Consider the following 24,325-nt stretch of genomic DNA (forward strand, 5'->3'; position numbering starts at 1 on the left):
AACTTGGGGAAGAAAGGTTTTACTCAGCCTACTGGTTCTGACCATAGTCCATTGTCAGGGGATGTACTCAATGCAGGAGGGAACCTGGAGGCAGAAACTAAGGTAGAGGCCATATAGGAACACTGCTCGGTGGCTTGTCCCTCCTGGCTTCCTCAGTCTGCTTTCCTATACAATCCAGGACCACCTGCCTGGAGACAGTACCACCTCCATTGAGCTGGGCCTTCCCACATCAGTTGTTAATCAAGAAAATGCCACACAGGCTTACACACATTCAATCTGATAGAGGTGCTTTCTCAGCTGAAGCTCCTCTTACCAGATAACTCTAGTTCTGTCAAGTTAACAACAGCAACAACCACCACCACCACCACCACCACCACCACCACCACAACCACCACCACAACCACCACAACCACCACCACAACCACCACAACCACCTACCAGGACAGCCTGGAGTGTAGGAAGGCACAGAGCAAAGAGCCTGTGGTAGGAGAGCGCTCTGCTCTGCCCCGTGGAAGTGTGTGTAGATGTCAGCTGTGCAGTGGGCCTTGTGAGATCTTAGCAGAAGAGCCACAAGTCCCTTTCCATTCATTTTACTGATGCGGAAACAAACCTGTGTGTTCTGATCAAGGTCATAGATCTAATTAGTGATGGCACTTGCGCTAGTCACCACATGTGCTGTCTCCATGTTTTAAAAAAGTGTTAGTGCATCTGTGCAAAATCTGTAAGTTACATGAATAATCCTCTGAATTGTCACAAGTGAGCATGCTCATCACATCAGTAGACTTTGGTCTTCCCTAAAGCTTCCCTCTGTCTCCCCTCTGTGCACATGTGCGTGTGAGTGTGTGTGAGTGTGTGTGTGAAATGAACACTAGATTGTGAGCTTGCCATTCCTTTGTTTAATATAGTCCCTTCCTAAAACAAAGCAATCTGCAAGTTATATGAAGAAGTATGGCTTTTATAAACTTGAACTTTCCTTTGAAAGCAGGCTTTTCATTAGTGGCTGGGGGTAGGGAAATGGTTCAGTGATAAAGTGCTCACCACACAGATGTGAAAACTTGAGTTCAGCTCCTCAGGCCCTACATAAACTCTAGGCAGTAGTGACGCCTGCCTTTAGTCCCAGCACACAGTAGATGGAGACAGAAGGTCTCCATAGAGAGAAGGTATTTGCTTAGCAGAGTCACTGAATTCTGCGTTCGTGGAAGTTACCATGCCTCAATGAATAAGGTGGTAAGCCACTGAGGAAGGCATCTGATACCTACCAAGAATGATCAAAGAAGACATCTAATATGTACCTCATACATCTTCATGCATGCACACCCTCACACGTGAAAATAACAAAATAAAAACATAAAAATAAAGACAATGGGGCCAGGAGGTGGTGTCATACACCTTTAATCCCAGCACTCAAAGGGTAGAGGCAGGTAGGTCTCTGTGAGTCTGAGGGCAGCCTAGTCTACAGAGTGAGTTCCAGGACATCCAGGGCTGTTACACAGGAAACCTTGTCACAACAAACAAGCAAAACAATGAAATCAGTGTCTTGCATGATCCAGAACATTCTGCTGTATCCCTTTAATAGTCTGGTATTAGTTCTAAATAGGAAGGACCCACGTGAACATATCTGGTGCTTCCTGGACCTTTCGGTATTTTGGAGACTCTCATAGGCTGTTGCTTTTTCCTGGTGTATCAGGCATTATTTGCTACTTCACTGGGCTGCATAGCCTTCATGTCTGCTGTTGAAAATCAGACCAGTTCATGTAATTGATTAATTGTTTAGATGGATTTATTGATTGAATTGAGTTATTTTCATCTCAGCGTCATTAAAGGTTCTTTGTTCTTTCTGTTTTCTTTCAATATCTCAGATGACGTTGCACCCTATTTCAAAACGGAGCCGGGCCTGCCACAGATCCACCTGGAAGGGAACCGCCTGGTGCTCACCTGCCTTGCTGAAGGGAGCTGGCCTCTGGAATTCAAGTGGATACGGAACGACAGTGAGCTCACCACCTACAGCAGCGAATATAAGTAATTGATGGCTTGAAAATAAGATTGCGAGGTTATAGCTGAACCCCTGGCCTTGTGGGACCTGGTGACACAAGCTGGTGGTGCTGGGTCAAGTCCCCGTGCCCTGAGGGTGAGAGGCGAGGTGTGTGGTTAGAAGGGGGCTTGTTCAGGAAGGCCTTTTCACCTTGGAGTCCACCACTCTGCTTGCTAGAGAACGGGCACCGTCTGGTGAAACATACGCACGGATAGGAATCCATGCAACATTTTAATTGGACGAATTTGCTACTTTTAGTGACAACCTCACCTACAAGTTTTGTTTGTACCTAACTAGTCCACACATTTCGCGTAGGTGTGTAGATTAGGGGCCTCCAGGAGTCATGCTGTTAAAATCCTCTTTAGCTGCCTTTTCCAACTTTTCTGGGAGAGTCGGGTGAGCAGGGCTTCATTATTCAGCAAGAAACCCAGTGATTAAAGAGAACCTACTATGCGCTGGCCATTACACCAGGTACAGGCGTATGATGAGAAATTTGGTGAGCTCTGAGCCCAGTGTGCGGAGGGTACAGCTGGAGTCCAAGCTAAGTTTAAGCTGTAGCTATACCCAGAAAGCAGCCCTAGCTCTGCCTTTCTGCCTCTGATCTTTGTATTTAAAAAAGAAAGTTAAAACGTCTTAGATTATTTAAGTTAATGAACAAGTGGAAATCGTGGCATTTTCATATATACATGTTATTCTAGCTAACTGCTTTCCTGTCTGTCTGTCTGTCTGGTTCCCTTTGTGCCCACAGAGTTTTGTCTTGCTCTTTTATGTAACCTCCTCCCCCCCCCCCAGTGATTCTCTTCCTAGTTTTGTGACCTATACAGAGATAGACCATCTGCATGCACGCACACACACACACACACACACACAAGCGCATGCACACACACACATGCTTACCCTTAAGCCTAAGTTTTACATATGAGAGAAAAATACATACTTGTCTTCTTTAGTCTGGCTTATTTTGCTTGATTGACTCAGTGATTTCGAGTTATATCTATTTTGTGCAAATGCCAAAATGTCCTTTTTTCCTTGTGTTTGAAAACCTTCCATCGAGTCAGAGTGCCATGTCCACGTTAGCTGCTCATCTGTTGTCAGACATCTTAATTGGTCTGTTTTCATGGCTCCCGTGAGTGGTGTAGCAAGCATGGGTGTGCAGGCATCTCTGTGGGATGTTAACTTAGAGGTTTCCAGTACCAATTAAGAGTGGTCTCCCTGGGTCCTGCATTGATCTGCTTTTAGCCTTTTGAGAACGCTTGAGGGTGACTTTGCATTGTGTGGAGTGGTGCTGCATTCCCCTGCCGGCAGAACAGCTTCCTCTTCCTGTACACCCCAACTAGACTTTGCTGTTGGCTTGTGTTTGTTTCTTCCTTCTTTCCTGCTCATGGCCACTCTGACTGGGGCGAGGGGAATCTCCCTGAAGCTTTTATTTGCATTTCCCTAAAGGCCGGAGATGATAAATACTTTTCAAGCGTTTATCGGCCGTTTGTATTTCTTCTTTTGAGAACTGTCTAGTCAGCTCACCATCCCACTTATTGATTGGGTGCTTTTTAATGTTTAATGTTTGCAGTTTTTATATGCCTTGATATTAATTCCCCATGTGCTGTGTAGTTGGCAAAGAGCCTTTTCCTGTTCTGTAGGCCATCTCTTCATGCCGGTGAATGTTTCCTTTGCTGAGCAGAAGTTTCTTAATTGCATGTAATCCCTCATGCCAGCTCCTGGAATTATTTCCTGTGCTCCTGAGTCTTGTTCGCAAAGTCCTTGCTGGTGCCCATACCTGGAAGTGTTTGCTCTGTAACTTTGCCAGCAGTTCCAGACGCTTGGTCTTGCATAAAAGTCTTTGATCTATTTTTAATACCTTGATTGTGTGTGTGTGTTTGTGTGTGTGCGGGCGTGCATCTGTGTGCGAAGTGAGAGATATGCATCTACTTCTAATTTCCCTAGCACCATGCTGTTGTTTTTCAAATGTATGGTTTGTATATCTTTGTTAAAAACTTAGGTTTGGTTTCTGTGTTCTTCTGTTGATCTGTGTACCTGCTCTGTGCCATAACCCTGTTATCTTCGTTGCTGTGGCTCTTCAGTGTCATTTGACAATGACTTTGTGTTCTTGAGTCATTTGTGTGTCAGTGCACGTTTTGGGATCTGTTTTTCTTCTGGGTCTGTGAAGACATCATTGGGAATTTGATGGGAATCGTGCAGACTCTGTGACTGTCTTCATGTGACAGCCGTGCTCCCAATACTGACTCTTCCCATCCATGAACATGAGAGGTCTTTCTGATCCTAATGTCATCTTCAATTTATTTCTTCCGTGTTTTAAATTCCCATTGTACAGACCTTTCACCTACTTGCTTATATTTACTGATAGATTTTTTTTTAAATCTATTATAAATAGATTTTTTTCTCTGCCTGCCTTTTTTGGGGGGGTAAGTTTGCAATTGATATATTAAAAAGCTACTGATTTCTGTATGTCCGTCTTTTATCCTGCTACTTAGCTGGAAGTGTATGCCTCTGAGAGTTTTCTGGTAGTCTTTCAGGTCTTATACTGTAGAATCAAATCATCTGCAAATGGAATGATTCAGTTTCTTGATTTCCTATGTGTATCCCTGTTTATCCTTCCCTTGGCTTATTGTTGAGCTAAGCCTTAAGCTCTCTATTAAGTGAGCACCTGTCTCACCCCTGACTCAGGAGGAAATGCTTGCAGTTTTCTGCTCTTTACTGTAGTATTGCCTGTTGGTTTGCCATGTGTGGCCTTTTAGTATGGTGAGGCGTTTTCCTTCTATTTCTCATTTCTTCAGGGTTTGTTTTTCGTTGATTTGTTTTGTTTTGTTTTTAAGACAGACAGATGTTGAACTTTGTCAAAAGCCTTTTCTGCAGGTATGGAGATGATCATACACTTTGTCCTTAACTCTACTCATTTGCCTGTGTTGGAGTGGAACCAACTTGGTGTGGTGTATGGTGTTAGTGTGTTCCTGAATTTGGTCTGCAAGAATTTTATTGGAAACTTTTGCATCTGTGTTCATTTTAGAAATTGGCCAATGGTGTCTGTCTGTCTGTCTGTCTCTCTGGTTTGATTTTCAGGGCAGTTTGGCTTCATTAAACAACCTCATTGATAGTGGCTTTTTTTTTTTAACTCCTTACTGTGTTATGCAACAGTTTGTGGATCACTCATATTAGCTTGTCTTTGAAGATTTGGCAAAATTTGGTAGTGATTCTTTCTGGACCCTTTGCTGGGAAACATTTTAATACTGGTGCAAATTTTTCAGGGTTTTGGATTTGGCATAAAAGTGTTCATAGTATTTCCTACAGTCCTCTAGATTTCAGTCTCATCTGAAGTGTCTCTCCCCTTACTTCTCTAGATTTAGTATATTGGGTTTCTTTCTTTCTTTCTTTCTTTCTTTCTTTCTTTCTTTCTTTCTTTCTTTCTTTCTCTCTCTCTCTCTTTCTTTCTTTCTCTCTCTTCTCTCTCTCTCTGTCTCTTTCTTTCTTTCTCTCTCTTCTCTCTCTCTGTCTCTTTCTCTCTCTCTCTTTCTTTCTTTCTCTCTCTTCTCTCTCTCTGTCTCTTTCTCTCTCTCTCTCTCTCTCTCTCTTTCTTTCTCTCTCTCTCTCTCTCTCTCTCTCTCTCATGTTTGGCTAGGGATTAGTCTTATTTGTGTTATTGAAGATCCAATTCAGATTGATGCTATCTATTAAGGTTTTAGTCGCCATTGCGGACATTTCTGCTGTCTTCTGCTTTGTGTTGGCTTGCTCCTGGTTTTCTAAGACCTAGAGGTACATCATTAGGTTATTTATCCTGTTTCAATTTTTGGTTTTTGGTTTTGTTTTTCTAATCTGAACACTCATAGCTAGAGATTTCTTCTTAGAACTGCCTCAGTGGTAGTCAACGGTTCTGGTAAGTTGTACTTAATCAGTTGTATTTTTTATCTGATTTGGGGACCTGTCATTTCCCTGATAATTTTTGTTAGTGACCTTCTGGTCATGCGAGGGGGTATTACTTAGTCTACATCTATTTGTGTAGATTCTGTGGTTTCTCTTGCTGCAATGATTTCTACCTTTACTCTATTATGATCTGATAAGATTTTAAAATTCAGTTGTTTTGTATTTGCTAAGTCTAGATTTGGGCTGGGAAGGCCTTAGAGAAGATTTCATGATTGCTGAAGAATATGTATTCTGTTCATGTTGAACAAAATATTCTGTATATGTCTGTTAAGTCTTTTTGACCTATGGTGTAATTTAACTAAGAGGTTTCTTTGCTGAGCTTATCTGGATGACCTGTCTAACAGAGGAGTAAGTTACTGACATCACCAGTTGCTTCTGCAAGAGGATGTCTCTGACCTCTTCTGGCCATTAATATTTGTTTTATGAAACTGGGAGCCCCAGATTTAGTGTGAGTACACTGACGATTGTTGCATCCTCTTGCTGAATTGTGACCTTCACTAATGTGTTGTGGCCTTCTGTCTTTATGTGTATGTACATGTATGTGTGACTATGTATATAACTGTGTATATGGTATATGTGTTTGTACACATGGGTAAAGATGCGAGTGCCTATGTGTATTCAAGTAGGAGCCAGAGGAGGTATCATTCTCTACTGTGTTTCTGTAAGAAGGGGCCCCCAAGTAAACCAGCAAACCCTAGCAAACTTCCAGTGTCCATTTCCCCAACAGCACTGCAGTTACAGGCGGTTGCATGCAGCTATGCTTAGCCATTTACTTGGGTGTTGGCGATCAGAGTTGGGTCGGTGTTGTTTGCCTAGCTCAGCCCTGAACCTTCTCCCCAGCCCTTTATGTGTTTTGACTAGCTTCTGCTTGCAGTCGACTTTATCAATGCTGGAACAGACATGCTGTGTGGCCTTTGTCCCCTGTTAGTTTGATACATTGCCTCAGTCCTTGTCTTTTGTTCTTTGGGTATCCTTACTAATAGTTATGTTTCCTGGAAACAACAGACAATTTGATGTAAATTAGAATTTTTTCACTTGAATTTTTATTCTATATGTATTAGTATTTTGTTACATGGATGGATGTCTGTGCACTGCACACATGCCCAGTACCTGTGGTTACCAGAAGAGGGCATCAGATACTCTGGTACTGGAGTTACAGACAGTTGGGAGCCACCATGTGGGTGCTGGCAATCTAACCGTGTCCTCTGGAAGAGCAGTCAGTACCATATCCCCAGCCTAGGGATCGATTTATTTTTTAAAAAGATATATTTACTTATTGTGTGTGGATGCCTTGCCTGCATACGGGCCTAGTGACTAAAAGGTCAGAAGAGAGTGTTGAATCTCTTGGAACTGGAATCAGGATATTTATGAGCCACCTTGTGGGTACCGGGAGTCAAACACGGGTCCTGTACAAGAGCAGCAAGTCAACAAGTGCTCTTAACCATTGAACCATCTTATCTGCCCCTGGGTCGGATTTTTTTAATGCAGTCAGCCAATCTCCCCCACTGCCCCCCCCCCCGCCTCTGAGTCAAGTCCATTTATATTTAAGAACATAACTGAGAGATGTTCACTAATTCTGATAATGTTGTTGTTGTTGTTCTCCAGTTGGATAGATTATTGCTTATTCTCTTTTGGTCCCTAGATATCAGGGCTTGCTTGCTTCCTCTTTGGACGTGATGGATTCCTGCCTTTGTAGCTCAGGTTCTTGCTAATAGCACCTGGGAGTACCTGTGGCTTGGCTTCTGTAGTCACCGTTCCCTAAGGACTGCCATGCTGGGTGTTGTGCTTTTGAACATGATAGGGTTCAAAAGTCAGCAAGTCAACAAAGTTCATGAGGCCCCAAAGAAATCGAAATCCTCCTGCTTTCATGACTTAAGAAGGAATTGACTACAGAGAGTGTCAGCCCAACCAGCTCCCCCTCGTCTATGTCACAAGTTCTAATATGTGATACGTAGCCCGTGTTCAGCTTGCCTCAATTGTCTGTCTGTCTGCTGTCTGTCTGAATATTTCTTTCTCTCTTTTTTTCTCTTTCTCCTCTTTTTCTCTTCTCTTCTCTTCTCTTCTCTTCTCTTCTCTTCTCTTCTCTCTCTCTCTCTTTCTCTCACTGTGTGTGTGTACATGTATGTGTGTATGTGTGTGTGTGCATGTGTGTGTGTTGGGTGTGTTCCACTTCCACATGTGTGGTTATAAGCTTTCCTATAAAGCCCCTGCTTTCTGTTCATGGCAGCCCATTGAAAGCCAGCTGCCTTGGTCTCCAGGCCAAGCCTAAGGAGCGGCTGCACCTTACCAGTTCTCATTCCCTCTGTGCATCTGGCTCCTCTCTTCCTTACCACCCTATGCCTGTTCCTGCCATGTGCTTACCCTTTAACAAGTAGGGCTTTGGACTTTCTGTAATATAGTTGTACCCCTAGTTACCTTCTTTGTGGGGATCCATTCATCACAGCAATCTAGAGCACACAGCAATACAACATTTCTAGGTTGCAACCCCAGCTCCAGCTCCTGTATGATTCTCTGACCTTGAGCAGGTTGGCTGTATACCCTGCTGGAAAGATTTACAAGAACTGCCTGGGTTCATTATTTTTCCGGTTGCAAGAAAACAACTTCAGGGAAATGAGGGCTTACTTTGGTCCTCAGTTTGAGAGCATAGCCCACCTTGGAGGTGCAGATGTGTGTTCTCAATGAGGAAGCAGAGACAATGACCACTAGGGCTCTGCCTACTCTCTTCTTTTTATTCAGCCCAGGAGCCCAGCCAATGGAATGGGGCTACCCACAGTCAGTGTGGGTTTTCCCACTTCATGAACCCAACTAGAATCTCCCCCCCAGACATACTGAGAGGTGCATCTCTGGTGTGATTCCTGACCCTGTCAAGTTTACAGCCATTAGGAACCATCACAGGACCAATCATATCTCATGAGTGGTATAGAAACATTGACTCTACTGTGTAAAATACCCCATTCCCTGACCTACATTTGCCCATCCAGTAATTCCTGGTGGCATTCCTCTGTGTTATTGTGATGTTATGGGGGTTGGCTTACTGGTGTAAAACTAAAAAAACAAAACAAAACAAAAACAAAAAAACAACCAAACAAACAAAAACAACCCAAAAACCAAAAATCTAAAAACAAACAAAACACAAGAAACAGACCGAGAACTTAGAAATAAGAACTGTCGGTGAGTGATGAGCTTGGACAGACATGGCTTGAGCTCCGGTAACTTCAGGTCCCCATCTTGCTTGCTTGGTGTTGTTGGAGAAGTTAACTATTTTGACCTAGTCGTCTCATCCGTAAAATGGTATAATAAATCCCATGCCAGTGGGAGCTAATAAAAACCATATCACATATCCAAAGTGTTCCAGAAAGTAAGCAGCGATGCCCCCAATGGTTTGCTCCTTATGTGGAGAAGATCAGGAGGGTGGATGATCTATGGCAGGAGGCCTTCAAAACTGGGTACCTGTTGTGGCTACCTAGAAAGGAGCTGCCCAGGCTTCACTTTGTGTCTGGGCACCATGATGATCTCTTCTCCCCTGCCTGATCAGTGATCTCTTCCTCCTCACAGAAGGAAGATTCATAGCTCCCTTTAGAGCAGTGGTTCTCAACCTGTGACTCCTTTGGGAGTCACGTATCAGATATCCTTCATATGAGATCTTAGCATTGCAACTCATATCAGTAACAAAACCACAGTTATGAAAAAGCAGCAAAATAATTTTATGGTTGGGGGGGGTCACTGTGATATGAGGAACTGGATTAAAGGGGCACAGCAGTAAGAAGGGCAAGAACCACTGCTTGAGAGTCTTCTGTGAGTCTCCACCTTGGGGAGAGGGGAAAAGGTAGATGTTAAACCTGAGTGAGATGGGCAGTATATCATTATGAGCATCCTGTTCGAGACGGTTGTATAGTAGTGCGTGTGTGTGTGTGTGTGTGTGTGTGTGTATGATTGTCTATGCACATGGACAACCTCAGCTGTCCTCCCAAGACACTCTCCCACTTTACATCCTTTCCTTCCCTTCCCTCCCCTACCCTCGCCTCCCCTTCCCTTTCCTTCCCTCAAGGTCTCTCACTGGGATGTGGAATTTACCATCAGGCTAGGCAGGGTGGCTGGCAGGGCCTTCAGTTATACCTATCTATACCTCCCCAGTGCTCAGATTACAAGCGTGTACCACCACATCTTCTAGCAGGACACCAATGCCAATCTGCTGGATTTTTGACATGAGCTCTGAGGGTTGAACTCAGGTCATGCCAAGTCACTGTGCCAACTGAGCCATCTCCCCTGCTTTGTACTCTCAAAGCCCAAGTGTACCCAGGCCATTTTTCTACATGCAACCTCTTAAACGTCAATGTTAACCTAAACGTCTGTGGAAAGGTGCATTGTTTGGGTTTTATTTCGTTCTTCATTGCTCTTTTCAGTAGTGAGATTTACCTATCCGTTTGAAATATGTGGTGATAATCCGCAAGAAGACAAAACAGTGGTGGTTGTATTGAAGCAAGACCAAAGTAGCGGCTCATTATACATGGACCATTAAAATAAGGCAGCCGCCTGGCTACCGTCTCTGGGCGCACAATGAGGAGACACGCATTCTTCTGGAGCAGCCATGGCTCGCGGTGGAAGTGATGAATTGCATTCTGTTCAACGAGGTCTTCAGATTCTGAGATGAGTTATCAAGAATCCATTGTATTTTGTCATCAATTTGCCCAGATGTAAAAGCTGCTTAAAAATCGCATACTATTTTTTTTTTCAAATTACTCTTTCATCTGCCTCCTCCCCAGAACACCTTCAGCTATCTTGTGTTAACCTTCATGAGACCTTTGTAAGTCTCAAATTGAAAAACAAGGATGAAATGATAACTGCCTTGCCTGAGAGTGAGCACCAATTTCTTCCTCCCCTGGTGTCAGTCAGGAAAATGCTAACACTGTAAGGAGATAATCGTGTAATTTCACCTTTCCTGGCACACTGACTAAGAATAGTCTTTTCTCTGCCTCTTGTATTACCAGATGCTGTGGATTTCCGTGAATTCTAGATGTTTCGGTTCACATTAATACTTGCCCTGCCTTTTTGGCACAGGTGAGGGCATGGCATAGCAACAGCGGTTCAGTAATTAAGCTAAGTTTGCATAGGCATCTGAGCTGGATTTGCATACAATTTTTACAGGAAACATCTGTGAGTTCTGGTCTGCACTGAGAAAAAAAAAGCCTTTAATATTTATATTCCAAGTGGATGCATCCCCATGTGTGGAGAATTTCTTAATGCTTGCACAGTATGCCTATTATAACAGTGGGAATAATTGGATAGTCTAAAAATTTCGTCATTTTCCTAGGAGACACATCTCCATAGTTCAGTTCTGTGCCACAACAACAACAGAAACTTGATGAATGTTTATTATCTTTTTTTATTCCAGTTAAAATAGGGATAGTTAAGGGAAAAGCTATTTTCTCCTGTTTGATAAAAACACAAGGAAACTTCACTGTATCAATAAAAGTTATCAAATTCCTGGGGATAATTTTTATAGGAGATTTATAAAACCCACATGAAGAAGAGTGGAGAATGGCGTAGCGAGAGGCTTCAGGAGGCTGCTACCCAGGAAAGCTGAGCTTCCTAAATGCCTCCACCTTCCCAATGACTGTATGAATTTAGCCCAGTCAATGGCCTTTTAGTAAAACTATTATCAGTACAACATTTGCTTACAGTACTGATGATCCACACAAGGAACATGGCAGGGAAGCCCTCTACCACCAAGCTATATCCTCAACCCAAGATGGTTTTTATAAGAAACTCTGGTGACGTTTTGTCCATTGGGAAGTGCCATGACAAGGACAGCTTTGGCATCTAACAGTGGCCAGTGCCAGACACTGGCAAACACCAGACTAGCTTTGAGAAGGATTGTGTGCTTTTAGACCCCTTAGGAGCCTCAGGCCTTACAGGCAGGACTGATCTGTCTGCATCTCATCTCACTAGCTACAGTGCATTCAGATGACCTCACCGTTGAATCTCTGTGGCCAGGAGGTTGCTGAGTGCCTTCTCTGAAGTGGGAGCTGCCTAGTGATGCTAAAACCCACATTTTACCCCCACTGTGCTGTTTATCAGCATGTGGTTTCTTCCTTCTGAATTTACAGTTAAGTGTCTCCCAGGTCTCCTTCCCATCAGCCAAGCCATTCCTTCCATGGACTTCTCCCTCTAAAAGCAAACAGTCACATTAGTTACCTCTGCCGGTGCTGTGATTGAAACAACCCACAAAAGAACTTAAGGAAGCAGCTGTTTTGGCTCCCAGGATGAGGGCTCAGTCCATCGTGGAGAAGATACGGGAGGAGTGGAAGGTGGCCGATCATGCTCTATATGCATTCAAACAACAGAGAGCAGAATGCTGGCGCTCAGCTTGCTTTCTCCTTCTTAGTGACTCCAGGACCTCAGCCTCGGGGATGGTGCTGCTCGAACTCAGGGTTTATCTTCCTATCTCAGTGAAAGTAATCAAGAAAATCCCCCACAGACATGCCCAGAACCTAAGCTAATCTAGAGGACGTTGTATGAATGTTTAACCCTGACCCGGGGTTCCTACCCCACCTTTGACCATTTAGTTCCCGGATAAAAGACACACTTAACCTTTATATTTACAATAAGCCTTAAACAGAGCAAGATCTGGGCAGTTGCCTACCCTCTATGCTATTAGAATCTACTTTCCTAGCTATAACCCTGAATTCTTACTATGTTTCATCTGGGCTGTTCTTAAACCCCATTGCTCAGCCCTCAGGACCATGTTTTCTTGACTCTAATGTGTTGGCGTCTTCCTCCTTCTCCTCCTCCTCCTTCACTTTTTTCTTCCCCTCTGACCCTCAAGCCCGGTAATCCTAAACCCTTCTTATATGTCTTCTGCCCAACTATTGACTGTCAGCATCTCAATTCACTTATCAAAAATAATTTGGGATCAAAGTCACACAGTGTCACTGGGTTCTACATGCAGATTCTCTCATCTTTGGGACAACCAGGTACAAGCAGCATGAGGCCAACCTACTACAATAGAATCCCTAGCTGGCATGCCCAGAGGCTCCTTACCTAGATGGTTCTAGGTCTTATCTAGATGACAATAGGAATAGGCCACCACAGAGCCAAAAATACTGCTTGCAGTATCCGTGGAAGGCTATTGTGAGAACCTCTGTTTCCAGAATGTTAGTGACCCATGTATTCCCCAGACCCAGGTGTTTAACCATCCCATCAATTTGTGTGGCTTAAAAGTCATTGAGAAAGGAGCCTTGGTGCTTAGAATTATGTGGCTCTGATAATTCTCTTGTAAGAGTTATTTCTGTGGGCATTTTTCTAATACCCACAGCACAGGTCCCATTTATCACTTCACACAGCAGAAATTGCTTTTCAATATCTGTAGTTGCCCACTCAAGAAGGCATAACTTTGGGCTAGAACCTAAAGGCTCTACTTGACTCTTTGAGATTGCTGGAGAGCCCCTGAGGAGCCTTACCCACAGCAACTATCTCTATCATCATCAGATATCAAACATGTTTTCAAGAGGTAAAACAACACCAAGAACACCCCAGGACAAAGACTTCTCTCATGTCTGGTCTCACTAACCCTGTCTGTCACACTGGGCTAAGAGCAAGTTATGGGATCAAACCTACACACTTGTAGTGAAATTGTTTTTAAGATGCCAGGTATTAGACAGTGAAAGATGGGGATCCCTAAGAGATAGGCTACAAACAAGGGGATAGGCTACTGCCCACAGTGTCTGCCTTCATAGAATTTCTAAGCAAAGGCATAAAAAATAGAGAACCCAGGTGGTGTCTCTTCACTAAGCTAAGTCTCAGGGCAGGGCAGGAGGCAGATAGAAACTCCAGATTTCTCAAGAGCAGAAGATGCAAAGGAATGTGTGGAGAAATATTTCTGGAGACTGCATAGGCTCCTTTGAGCTTTAGCAGGGTCAGAGCACACTGGCATGGAGCAGCTACTCAAGGCCAGGTACAGAATTACCAGGATGACAGCTAGTGGCTCCCTGTGTTCACACAGGAGGGAGTATCCTATCGTCAGCACAAATTTATCAGTCTTAAATGAAATATGTCCCGCCCCACCTAGCTACAGTTAAAAAGCAATACTTTAAAAGGGTTGTGTGGGTTACCTCGGAGTATCGTCACAATAGCACGACAGAGTCCAAGGACATTCGTAAGAATTCCCAAACACCCAGGGCTCGACAACTTAAACTCTGCAGTAGCTAAAATCTAATCAGTTTATTGAGCTTGCAAAGAGGCAGAAAGGATGATCTGAAGTGAGGAGGAAAAGATTGAAGCCAGGTAAAAACTGACACAGAGCAGCAGAGGAAGACTGTAAAACCATGCCATGTTGTTGATGATCAAAGTAAGACAAGCGCTGAAGGTAAAACGGCATCTGAAGAAGATTAGGATGCTCAGAAGTAAATATTAGTAAGCACACGCATACATCAGTAGAAGTATAAAAATAAAAAGCATATCAAAGAAACAATTAGGTGAGCATTCGAGAGTAACAAGAACAACTATATGGATAACCAAAGAAGGGGCAAGGGAAATATTTAACGAAACGACTGTTAGTTTTTCCTAATTTGAATAAGAGCCACAAAGTTACAAGGCATCAAATTATAATAGTAGACTTACTAGCCAATTCAATAAGGCAAGAAAAATAAGTTATCTGCATGGCAAAGGAAAAAAAAAAAAGACTGCGTTCGTTTTCAAACAGCATTGAGTACCTGCATAGTGAGTTCAGCAATGAAAGAAGATAAGTATGTAAAAATCATATATCTCATAATTTATCATAATTTATATCTTATATGTTTTAGATAAGTCATACTTATCTATAATACATAACACAGAGAACAAATAAAAATAGCCACAAACACTGAAATATTTAGGGATAAATCTGACAAGTGATGTGCAAAATATTTACACTGAAAACTTCAAATATTGAGAGAAATAAGAGAACCTGGCCATTGGACAGAATGCTGTGTCCTTGTGTCTGAAGACAACTATTAACCATGCTTTTATTCAATTAGTTTTGCAATACCTTTATTTACAGACTGGCCTCTTGTCCATATTTCTTAGGCTTGACATCTTGAGGCGCACCTCACAATTAAAACCCTTCCCTGAGCCAAGAGGAGCATCCATATACATATTGTTTTTAATCCACTTTTTCTCAGTCTGTGGCCTAACAAGTCAAGGTATGTCTGAGTGTTGCCTTCTTAGGAGAAGCAAGGTGGTTTCTATCAACTGTTTAAACTGAACGTGACCCTCACCTGCATCTTCCTGCAGAGAATCGACTCCTCGTCATTCCTAACCTTGGCTCATGTTAATTCTCTTCTGATGGTTTATACTCCAGGAGTCCTGCGCTGGGAACCGACTCAGTTACAAAAACAGATTTCATTTGGGCTCAAAGCCATGAGAGCTATGAATTTTAGTCAAAATAGAATCTCTTGTAGTTTCATGCCACATCCATCACTTCATTGGTTTCTAGTACCCAATATATAGATGGTTATAAAAACTTTTGATAGGCCTTCAACTTTCTTCGTTATTGTAAGTCTGTATTTGTGAATCCTGACATTGGAAAATGGATCCCTCGTTTCTGAGGCATCAAGTTAACTATCGTTTTGTCTAGAAGGATGGGGTAATAAACTTGGGAATTTAAAAGTGGATGGGAAGTTGCCTTCTTAGCTCAAGTAAACATGACCCACATTGAACTTCCAGGCTTGTATTGTGTAACTTGTGCCAAAATGTGTAGCCTAGATATTTAATATTACTGAGGCATGGCCAGTCTGCATGTGGGTCCCACAGAGCTGTGTGCTGTGCATATTGGTTTCTGGCTTTTCAGTCTGATGGCCTTTCCTTGGCTATGCAGTCAGAGCGGACAAGATGGTTCCTGGAGAAATTTCTTAAACAGAATTGATGTGTGGCTTCTTAAAGTCCTTATAGGAGATGATTTGGATGTAGATAATTAGTCTCTCTTGGGTTTTCTGTCTTAGGATCATTGTGGAATCTAAGTGAAAAGCCTTAGCCAGAAGGACAACTCAACCTAATGTGATTCATTGTTGACAACTACTTCCAAATGAGACACCAGAAGCTTTTAACTGTATGTTCCTAATTCACTGGTGCTTGCAGTTTAGGCTCCTTTTCATTGTGGCTCTGTGTGAATATTTTTAAATGTGTAGAGAGTAACATTTGTCTTCATACTTTAATTCTTGGTATAATGGTCCCCATTTTTTATGTCTAGAGAGAATCTCACATCATAAAGAATTAAGTAATCAGAGATGGAATAAAAGATTTTGTCCATAAAAAAATAAAATCAATGCCCTCTTTCCCAAAGGTTTTCTGACATTTAGTTCTTGCTGACTTTAGAATGTTTAATCCTAATAAGGTTAGATCCACGAGACTGACTCCTGTCACATGCTCGAGCTTCGTGAAATGGAGATTTTCACCTTTCTGCCCCTGATTAGACAAAGAAAGAATGGGCAGCCTTCAAAACATTGCTTATGTTGGTAAAATGAAAAAAAAATCACAAGGTCCCAAGAGACTTAAAAATATCTCAACAGCAACTCTTGAAATTTGGGTTGGCTTTGGTCAGTGTTGGGATAAAATCTAAGCATAGTCGTTCATGGTGGCTGTTGTGAGACTCTTGTGGGACATTGGCATCCCGTGAGTCTCTGGAAGCTTTATACATCCAGATTGAACCCCAATGCAACTACTACCTGCTCGTTACATGTGCCTAGGCCCACAGGCATCGATCTTTCTTCCTCATTTAAAATCATTTTTAAATCATCAAATATCACACACACACACACACAGTAATTTTGGCAAATACAGTGTTCCTGATGGGTAACTCCTTCTTCCCTGTTCTATCAACTTTAACTTCATACTGACGACTTAACTCTTCTAAGGACATAACCTTGACCTTGCCCAGTGTGTATGACCTGTCAGTCAGGCATACCTTCAAAATTGTGCATCCATTTTCTCATCAAATTCCATCCTAGATTTTTTTCATCATTATTTTGCTTGAGGAAACAGTCAGCTACAGATTCATTCAACTTTGGATTATTGTTTTTTAAAGTTTAATACAGAAAATTTATAAAAATAAAATTGAAAACATAATTAGCATCTAACCTTCCCAAAATGAGGTGATGGCTTTTACTGTGTATTTCCCTAACCCCCCTCTTTTTAACTATAAAGATAAGAACTTTTGTCTGAGTCATAAAAGCTTATAAAACCTGGTAGTTAATCATGTAAAATAGGTATCATACTGCATAAAATTATAGATAGCAGACTTTTTGTGTGGTTCTGTGGATTGAGTCTGTGCCCTATGGATAAAGGGAAGCCTCCTCCTACCACTTAGGGATTCTCTGACCCCGTTAGTTCATTTCCTTATTGTTTTCTTTTTCAAACTTTACTAGAGTCTCATACATGCTAGGCAAGTACTAAATCATTAAGCTACATCCCTAGCCCCAAATTTTTATTTTCTTATCATCAATATTAGCAGCAGTACTTGATTGGTTGCTTGGTTGCTTGGTTGGCAGAGTTCTTAGCCCAGGCTAACTGGGATCTCTTATGTAGCCAAGGATGACTTGAACTCCTGATCTTTCTGCTTACATTCCCCATTCCCAAGTTTGTGAATTATAGGGTATGGCACCCTACCTGGTTTATGTGGTGCTTGGGATCAAACACATGACTCTGTACCTGCTAGGCAGGCCTTCCATGAACTGAGCTACATCCCCACCCAGAATTACTTATATAATTCCTGACTATCAAGAGGTATGTAGATCTGACTTTGTTCTGGAGGTGTGGTTTTGTTACCCTGGTGAATATTCTCGGTCTTAATATCTTCTTATTGGGAATGTCTGCCAAGCAGATGTAATTCATATTTTAAGATACATAAGATACAGATGCAATAGTTCCTTTTCAGAAAAAAATCCATTTAGCAGCTTACTTTGTCCTAGGTGTGCTCCCTACCCCCATGTGTTTTTGACTCTCTATCAATGAATGGTCATCGGTAGTTCAGCAGGAAGCCATGGTCATTGTCGATTTGTTTTTGTTTTAATCTTCCCTCTTAGTTGTTTTAGTTGTATTTGGAGTTGATTCTGAGCAGAGTTAAATCCCAGAAACAAACTAATATTACTACGTCAGGTGAGCTGTGCTTTTGAACAAATAGTGGAGCATCCTTAGAATTGTGGGGCCACTGGAGACTAGGCAGAGTGGAGTGAAGTGACCTGCCTACCCCCAGCACCGCAGTCATGCCAGAAGCCAGTCCACTGAGGGACTCACAGTGACCACCCTGATCTGAGCTACTGCCCCAGTGGCCATCAAATACTCTCTGTTCCACTTGTCCAGGTGCCGCTATGTCTCACCATTGCCATGTCCCACTGCAGCCATGCATGTCCCACTACCACAGCTGTGTCTTCACCAGTGTCCTATCCCTTCTTCTGCCTTGTCTCTACCACCATCATTTCCACCACCATGTCTCTGTCATTTCAAAATCCTACCATTGCTGTACCCCATCACTTCCAAGTCCCCTCACCACCATGTTCCACAAACACAGCACTGCATCCCATGTCGTATTCACACTGTCTCACCACAAATGTCATGTCTGGTCACCATCATGTCCAACCTCTGTCTGGTTTCTCACCTCACCTGTCAGATTTTAGGCCAGTTCTAAAGCAGTACCAGCCCCCAGCAGCAGTGCTGACTTGGCCATGTGATATCTCTGTGCCCTGGAGTGAGCCTAGGATTAGCCAGTGTGGTCTTTTCTTCGCTGAGACATGTTATTAGAGTAGTGTGCAAACAAGTGAAAGGTTGAGATCGTGGACAGACTTTGTGTCAATTTTCCATCCTGGCCTAGTTCGGAATTTACTGTTGGGTGGGGATGGATCTGAAGATGCTTTCTAGAGAAAGCCTTGGGTAGTTCTAATGGAGGTTTAAGCTGTATCATTGATGGCTAGTGTATGTCCCCAGCTGACATGACCCTCTCATTCCTGGCCTTGGTGGGATCTGGTGCTCTGTTGTCCTGGAGAGTGCTGTGTTGGTCTACCCAAACCCCCCTTGGTGTTGTACATTCACACACTGGCTCAGTGTTGTCCAGAGTAGGAGCGAGAGATGCTTGTGTTTGAGCAACATATGGTACCACGATTTTATCATACCTTCCTATAATGAGCCAGGAAATGTTCCCTGTTTAAAAATGTGTGTTTATAAACAGTGGGCTTACAACGAACACTCCCATCTGTTAGGTGAGCATAATTTGTGCAGGAATTCCGGTAAGAGGTGGGGGACTTCACAACGCTTTTGTATATTTTCCCCTGGTGCGACATTATCCTCAGAGACAGCACACAGCAGCATATGCCTAATACTCAGTTTGCTATCTGCCTCTTCCTGTTGTTTGAAAGCAATGCTATTTTTGTGCATTAGCATATAAGATTATTGTAGAAATTCATAAGAATTTTACATCTATGCAGGATACTTAAAAAGGGAAAAAAGTAGAATGAGTAACAGTTATGTAAGCATGGTTATGTCGCCATGATCAAATCGTCCTTGCAGCTTTCCAGTGCTGCAATGACCTGTCCTCAAGCTCCTCCAAGGAACTTCTGTTGATTTTGCTTTAACCTGATCTCAGAACCCTTGTCCCTGTAATCACAGTACACAACAATCAAAGCATGCAGCCTTCCAGTCTGATTTGTAATTTAAATACACGGCATTGACTCTTTGTGCCCGGTTTGGTATTATTCTGATTGTCTTCACTAATTAATTTTGTTTGGGATGAACTGTTCCTCATAATAGAACAGAGTTTTTTAAGATTAATGCTCAGCAATATTTTTTCTTATCATAAAAGATTTTATGAGTCCTGCCACAGGACCACCGCAAGGTTATCAGAGGGAGACTCTCTGTGATTAATATTTGCTCACTGCTGAATTGCCCGCATTGTCCAAGGGTTGCGTTCACTTAGAATCATTCCTCTGGGTTCCTTCTCCGGGTGACTAATTGGACATACTTGAATAAAAAAGATGAACGATTAGTTGAATATCAGTGTATCTAGGTCTACTTGGTACTGAGCAAGTAGAACCCACCAACACTTTGTCTTTTCCTTGAGTTGTTTCAAGATTGTTCTGACTGTCCTTTGTAATCAGAAGACAGACAGCCCCCGCTGGAACATCACTCTTGTTAAGGGAGCGCTCCACCGTGATTTTCAGATGTTAGGGAGTTGGTGTATAATCAAGCTCCCCTCTTTAGGACCCACCCCTTCCCAGTGTGAAAGGGACCCAGGCCTCAAGTCTTACTCTTTATTTCTTCATTCAGAGATGGTGATGCTCTTTGTTCTGTGACAGTGTGAACATACTTTTATGCTGTATTTACTTAACCCTTTTGGATAGGACCTTAGACTTGATAAGTGAGCACCACTGAGCTATACCCCCAACCCATATATCTCATTTTATGTTATTTAGTTTAGTGTATGTACAAATGCGAGTATACACAGAGGCCAGGGTATGACGCAGGTGTCCTGCTCTGTCACTCTATCGTGTCCTACTCATGGCTTGAGATAGGATCTCTCAATGACTATGGATTGACATTTGTGGCTAGAAAGCCTTAGAAACCTTCTTGCCTCTGCCCTTATCAAGCCTGGGGTTATAGGTGAATGCAGCTATCCACAACCTTCTTGGGGAGTTCTGGGGATGTGACCACAGGTCCTCCTGCATGCACAGCATGCTTAGCATTAGTGTTATAGGTATGTGCAACCATACACAGCCTTACTGGTAGGGTTTGGGGATGTGAACTCAGGTCTTCATACTTGGAATGCTAAGCCATCTCCTCAGTCCACATGATGTACTTTAATATGATACAGTAGGCATATAACATGCTGTCTTTGTGTAGTGCACATAACCCAGTGAGTTAGAGATAAGTACTTGCCCTCACATCACCACGACAAGTGCCTCTTCATCCCTTGCAACCCTGTCTTTTCATCAGTATTGTTATGTAAGAAGAACATATTAGGGCTGGCAAGATGGCTCAGCAGGTAAAGGTTCTTGCCATGCAAGATAACTGAAGCCCAGGGAAAGGTAGAAGGAAAGAATTGATTCCACAGGGTTATCCTCTGACCTGCACATGTGCACTGTGGCATGCATACCCTCCACACATCATGCCCACCCATGTTAATGAGAAACATAATTTAAAACATTTTAAAAGAATGCCTAGACGGTCTCTTGGTCAACCCTGAATGTACAATACCATATTACTAGCTGTGTACTCTATGCCTTGCATGACTTTTCTCTTTATATAACAAAAATTGGTTTTCTTTGGTGTGGCCTCCAACCCCACTCTGCCTACTCTGCTGTCACCATTAGGTGCCGTTACTCCTTTGACTGGCTTCTTTCAGTGAGCAGAGTGTCTGCCAGGTTCGTTCATGTCCTTAGGGGAAACCAGCTTTCTTGGTTTCAAGCTACACAGTGTTTTCTTTTGTGCATATACCATGTTTCATCTGTTCCTGTGCTGACAGATTCTTGGGTTTTCTCTAAAGCTTGTGTGATATGGATCAACAGTGAACATGGACTTCAGTATTTTCATAGCCTTAATTTCAGTTCTTGTCTTAGGCTTTAACTACTGTGAAGAGACTCCATGACCAAAGTAACTCTTATAAGGACAACATTTAGTTGGGGCTGGCTTACGGGTTCAGAGGTTCAGTCCATTATCATCAAGACAGGAACATGGCAGCATCCAGGCAGGCATGGTGCAGGCAGAGCTGAGAGTTCTACATCTTGTTCCGAAAGCAGCTAAGAGAAGACTGGCTTCCAGGTAACTAGGACAAGGGTATTAAAGCCCATACCCACAGTGTCACACCTAATCCGACAAGGCCAAGCCTACTCCAAGAAGGCCACACCTAATAGTGCCACTCCCTTGGCCAAGCATATACAAACCACCACAGTTCCCTTTCAGAGAAGTGATGTCTGTAATAGTTCCAGTTTTCATTTTGCAAATATTCTGTAGTAGTGCCTCCATTTACATGCCCAGCAGCACTGGACAAAGCTGTTCCTTTCTCTCCCTCCTCAGCTTGGTTTGTTCCTTATTCTTAGGTTTCCTAGCTGCTGGGTGGTGCTGTCTTAATGTGGTTGCAGTTGGTTGAGTACCTTCTTGCAAACCCCTTGGCCATTTTCCTTCTTTTGTAGATTTCTTCCATTTTCTGCCTTGTCAGTTTTAGGGAATTCCTTATGTATTTTGAATAGTCACCCTTTATCAGATTGATGGTTTGCACCAAGTCTTTTCTGTTTGTTTGTGAACATGGTCTATGATCCATCTCAGGTCTGGGCTCAGGAGCTGTTGGATTCTCAACAGTGGTCATTAACTACACCCCAGCTTGCTTACAGCTTTCAAACATCCTGACTTTAGAAACGGCTGTTATGCTCACAGCAGGACTTTCATAGAAACAGTGTGTCTCACTGACCTGTGAACTGCTGATGAGGCCTTTAGGGAGGTGTGTTTGGGGGGGGGGAGTGATTATTACAGTCCCAGGAATGAAAACTAGAATCAGTCGTTATAACTCAAGGTAAACAATTACATCCGAGACTTCATCTGTCACCTGAGAAGACAAAGTTATTTTCAGTGTCAGGCACAGAAAGAAGGAGAAGTAGAGGAGCACTCATTATACTAAGAGACATCCGCACTGGGGTGGAGAGAGGGCTGTCCTGGTCCTGAGCCCACTTTGCCTAAGGACAACCACAGCTCATCCTGAAGGTGGCAGTGGTCTTCAGTACAGAGTGACCCAGGCTTTGTGTGAAAGAGTTATAATAACTGAGATTTCACAGCATGAGAATAAGTTGTTTTCTTACACTGACAAGTCTTCTTTAATTGCAATGACCATGAGTTACTTACCATTCTCAGACCTGACAAAAAGCTGCCCAGGTGGCGGTGTGGGGGTGGGGAGTTTCTTTTGGCTCACAATTCTGGGGGATACAGTCTGACTTGACAGAGAAGGCATGGTGTCAGGAGCTTGAGGCACTCACGTTGCATTGGCAGTCCAAACGCAGAGTAAATAGCAAGTAGGGCCTGCTGCAAAACCTCAAGGCCTGACTCCCCAGTGACTGGCTTTCTCCAGTGAATTTGCATCTTCTACAGGTTGCTCAACCTTCTAAACTAGAACCACTTATCGGGGACTAAGTGTTCAAACAAGTGAGCCTTTGGGGACATTACATACATAGTCCAACCCCAACAGCATAGTAAAACCTAACTCATACACAACTCTGTGCTAACACAGGACACAGACTGAGGTCTGACTCCATGTCAAAATCTGCAGATTTGGGTTATGGGTGAAGAAAACTCGGTAGTCCCTTTAGGGGAGGACTTGGGTATGTCTTCAGTACCAAAGAAACAAACGACTTGAGCATCTCATGGAATGGATGCCCTTGCTCTTTCTAGGCTTGACCATGGACACTTCTTTTTGGTATTTTGCAGGTATATCATCCCCTCTTTGCAGAAGCTGGACGCCGGGTTTTACCGCTGCGTGGTGCGGAACAGGATGGGAGCTCTCTTGCAGAGAAAATCAGAAATTCAAGTAGCATGTAAGTGTGTGAGGCAAGCAAGGGCCTTAAATGCTGAACAGAGTTGCAGCAGCTGTGGAAAGGAGCTCTCTGTTGCAGCAATTGATACTTGCCCTTGGTTTCTCTAAAAGAGATGTGGGATACAGGCTGGGCATGTTAATTCAATTGGTAGAATGCTTGCCTAGCTTGGATAATGCCGTGTTCTAACTATAGCAGCAAACTGGGCAGTAGAGGCAGGAAGATCAGGAATTCAAGATGATTCTTGGTAACATAGTGAGTTTAATACCAGATAGAGCAACCAGTGAGACACTGCTTAGGAATGAATGAATGAATGAATGAATGAATGAAAATAATTAATAATATAGGATTATGGCTAAAATTGGAAATAGGGCTAGCAAAATATCTCAGTAGGTAAAGACCCTTGTCATTAAACCCAATGATCTCTTGGGTTCATCTGCAGGATCCACATGATGAAATGAGAAATTCTTGCAAGTTGACCTCTGACCTTCACCTGACCATGATTACACACATCCTGTGGTACATGCTCACAAATGCACATATAAACACACACATAGATAGATAGATACATAGATAGATAGATAGAAAGAATTTTTAAAATCTAAAACCAAACTTGGGGACCCAGGTGAGGCATTGCTTTTTCTTCCAACTGAAAATATTTAGGGTTTCCCAAGCCTGTAGGGGAAGGAGGAGGAGTAAGATGGGTGCTCTGTATAAACCAATCTCCATTGGCTTGTAGGTATAGGGATTAAAATATGTCTAGAATGAAAAGCTGAACCCAACTGGAGTCAGATTCCCTGGCTTCTTCCCTGTTTTGAATTAA

At 42.8% G+C, this 24,325-nt stretch overlaps 1 protein-coding gene across 1 annotated transcript in view; it reads left to right on the forward strand.

Annotated features, from left to right (window-relative positions):
* Sdk1 (sidekick cell adhesion molecule 1) overlaps positions 1-24,325 on the forward strand; it is a 713,594-nt gene that overhangs the window by 86,047 nt on the left and 603,222 nt on the right. Inside the window, exons 2-3 of the mRNA XM_029477307.1 lie at positions 1,860-2,019; positions 23,399-23,505. Coding sequence (XP_029333167.1) covers positions 1,860-2,019; positions 23,399-23,505 — 267 coding nt within the window. The remainder of the gene's footprint in view (positions 1-1,859; positions 2,020-23,398; positions 23,506-24,325) is intronic.

The sequence above is a fragment of the Mus caroli genome, chromosome 5 (assembly GCF_900094665.2).
Source record: "Mus caroli chromosome 5, CAROLI_EIJ_v1.1, whole genome shotgun sequence".
NCBI classification, from domain to species: domain Eukaryota; kingdom Metazoa; phylum Chordata; class Mammalia; order Rodentia; family Muridae; genus Mus; species Mus caroli.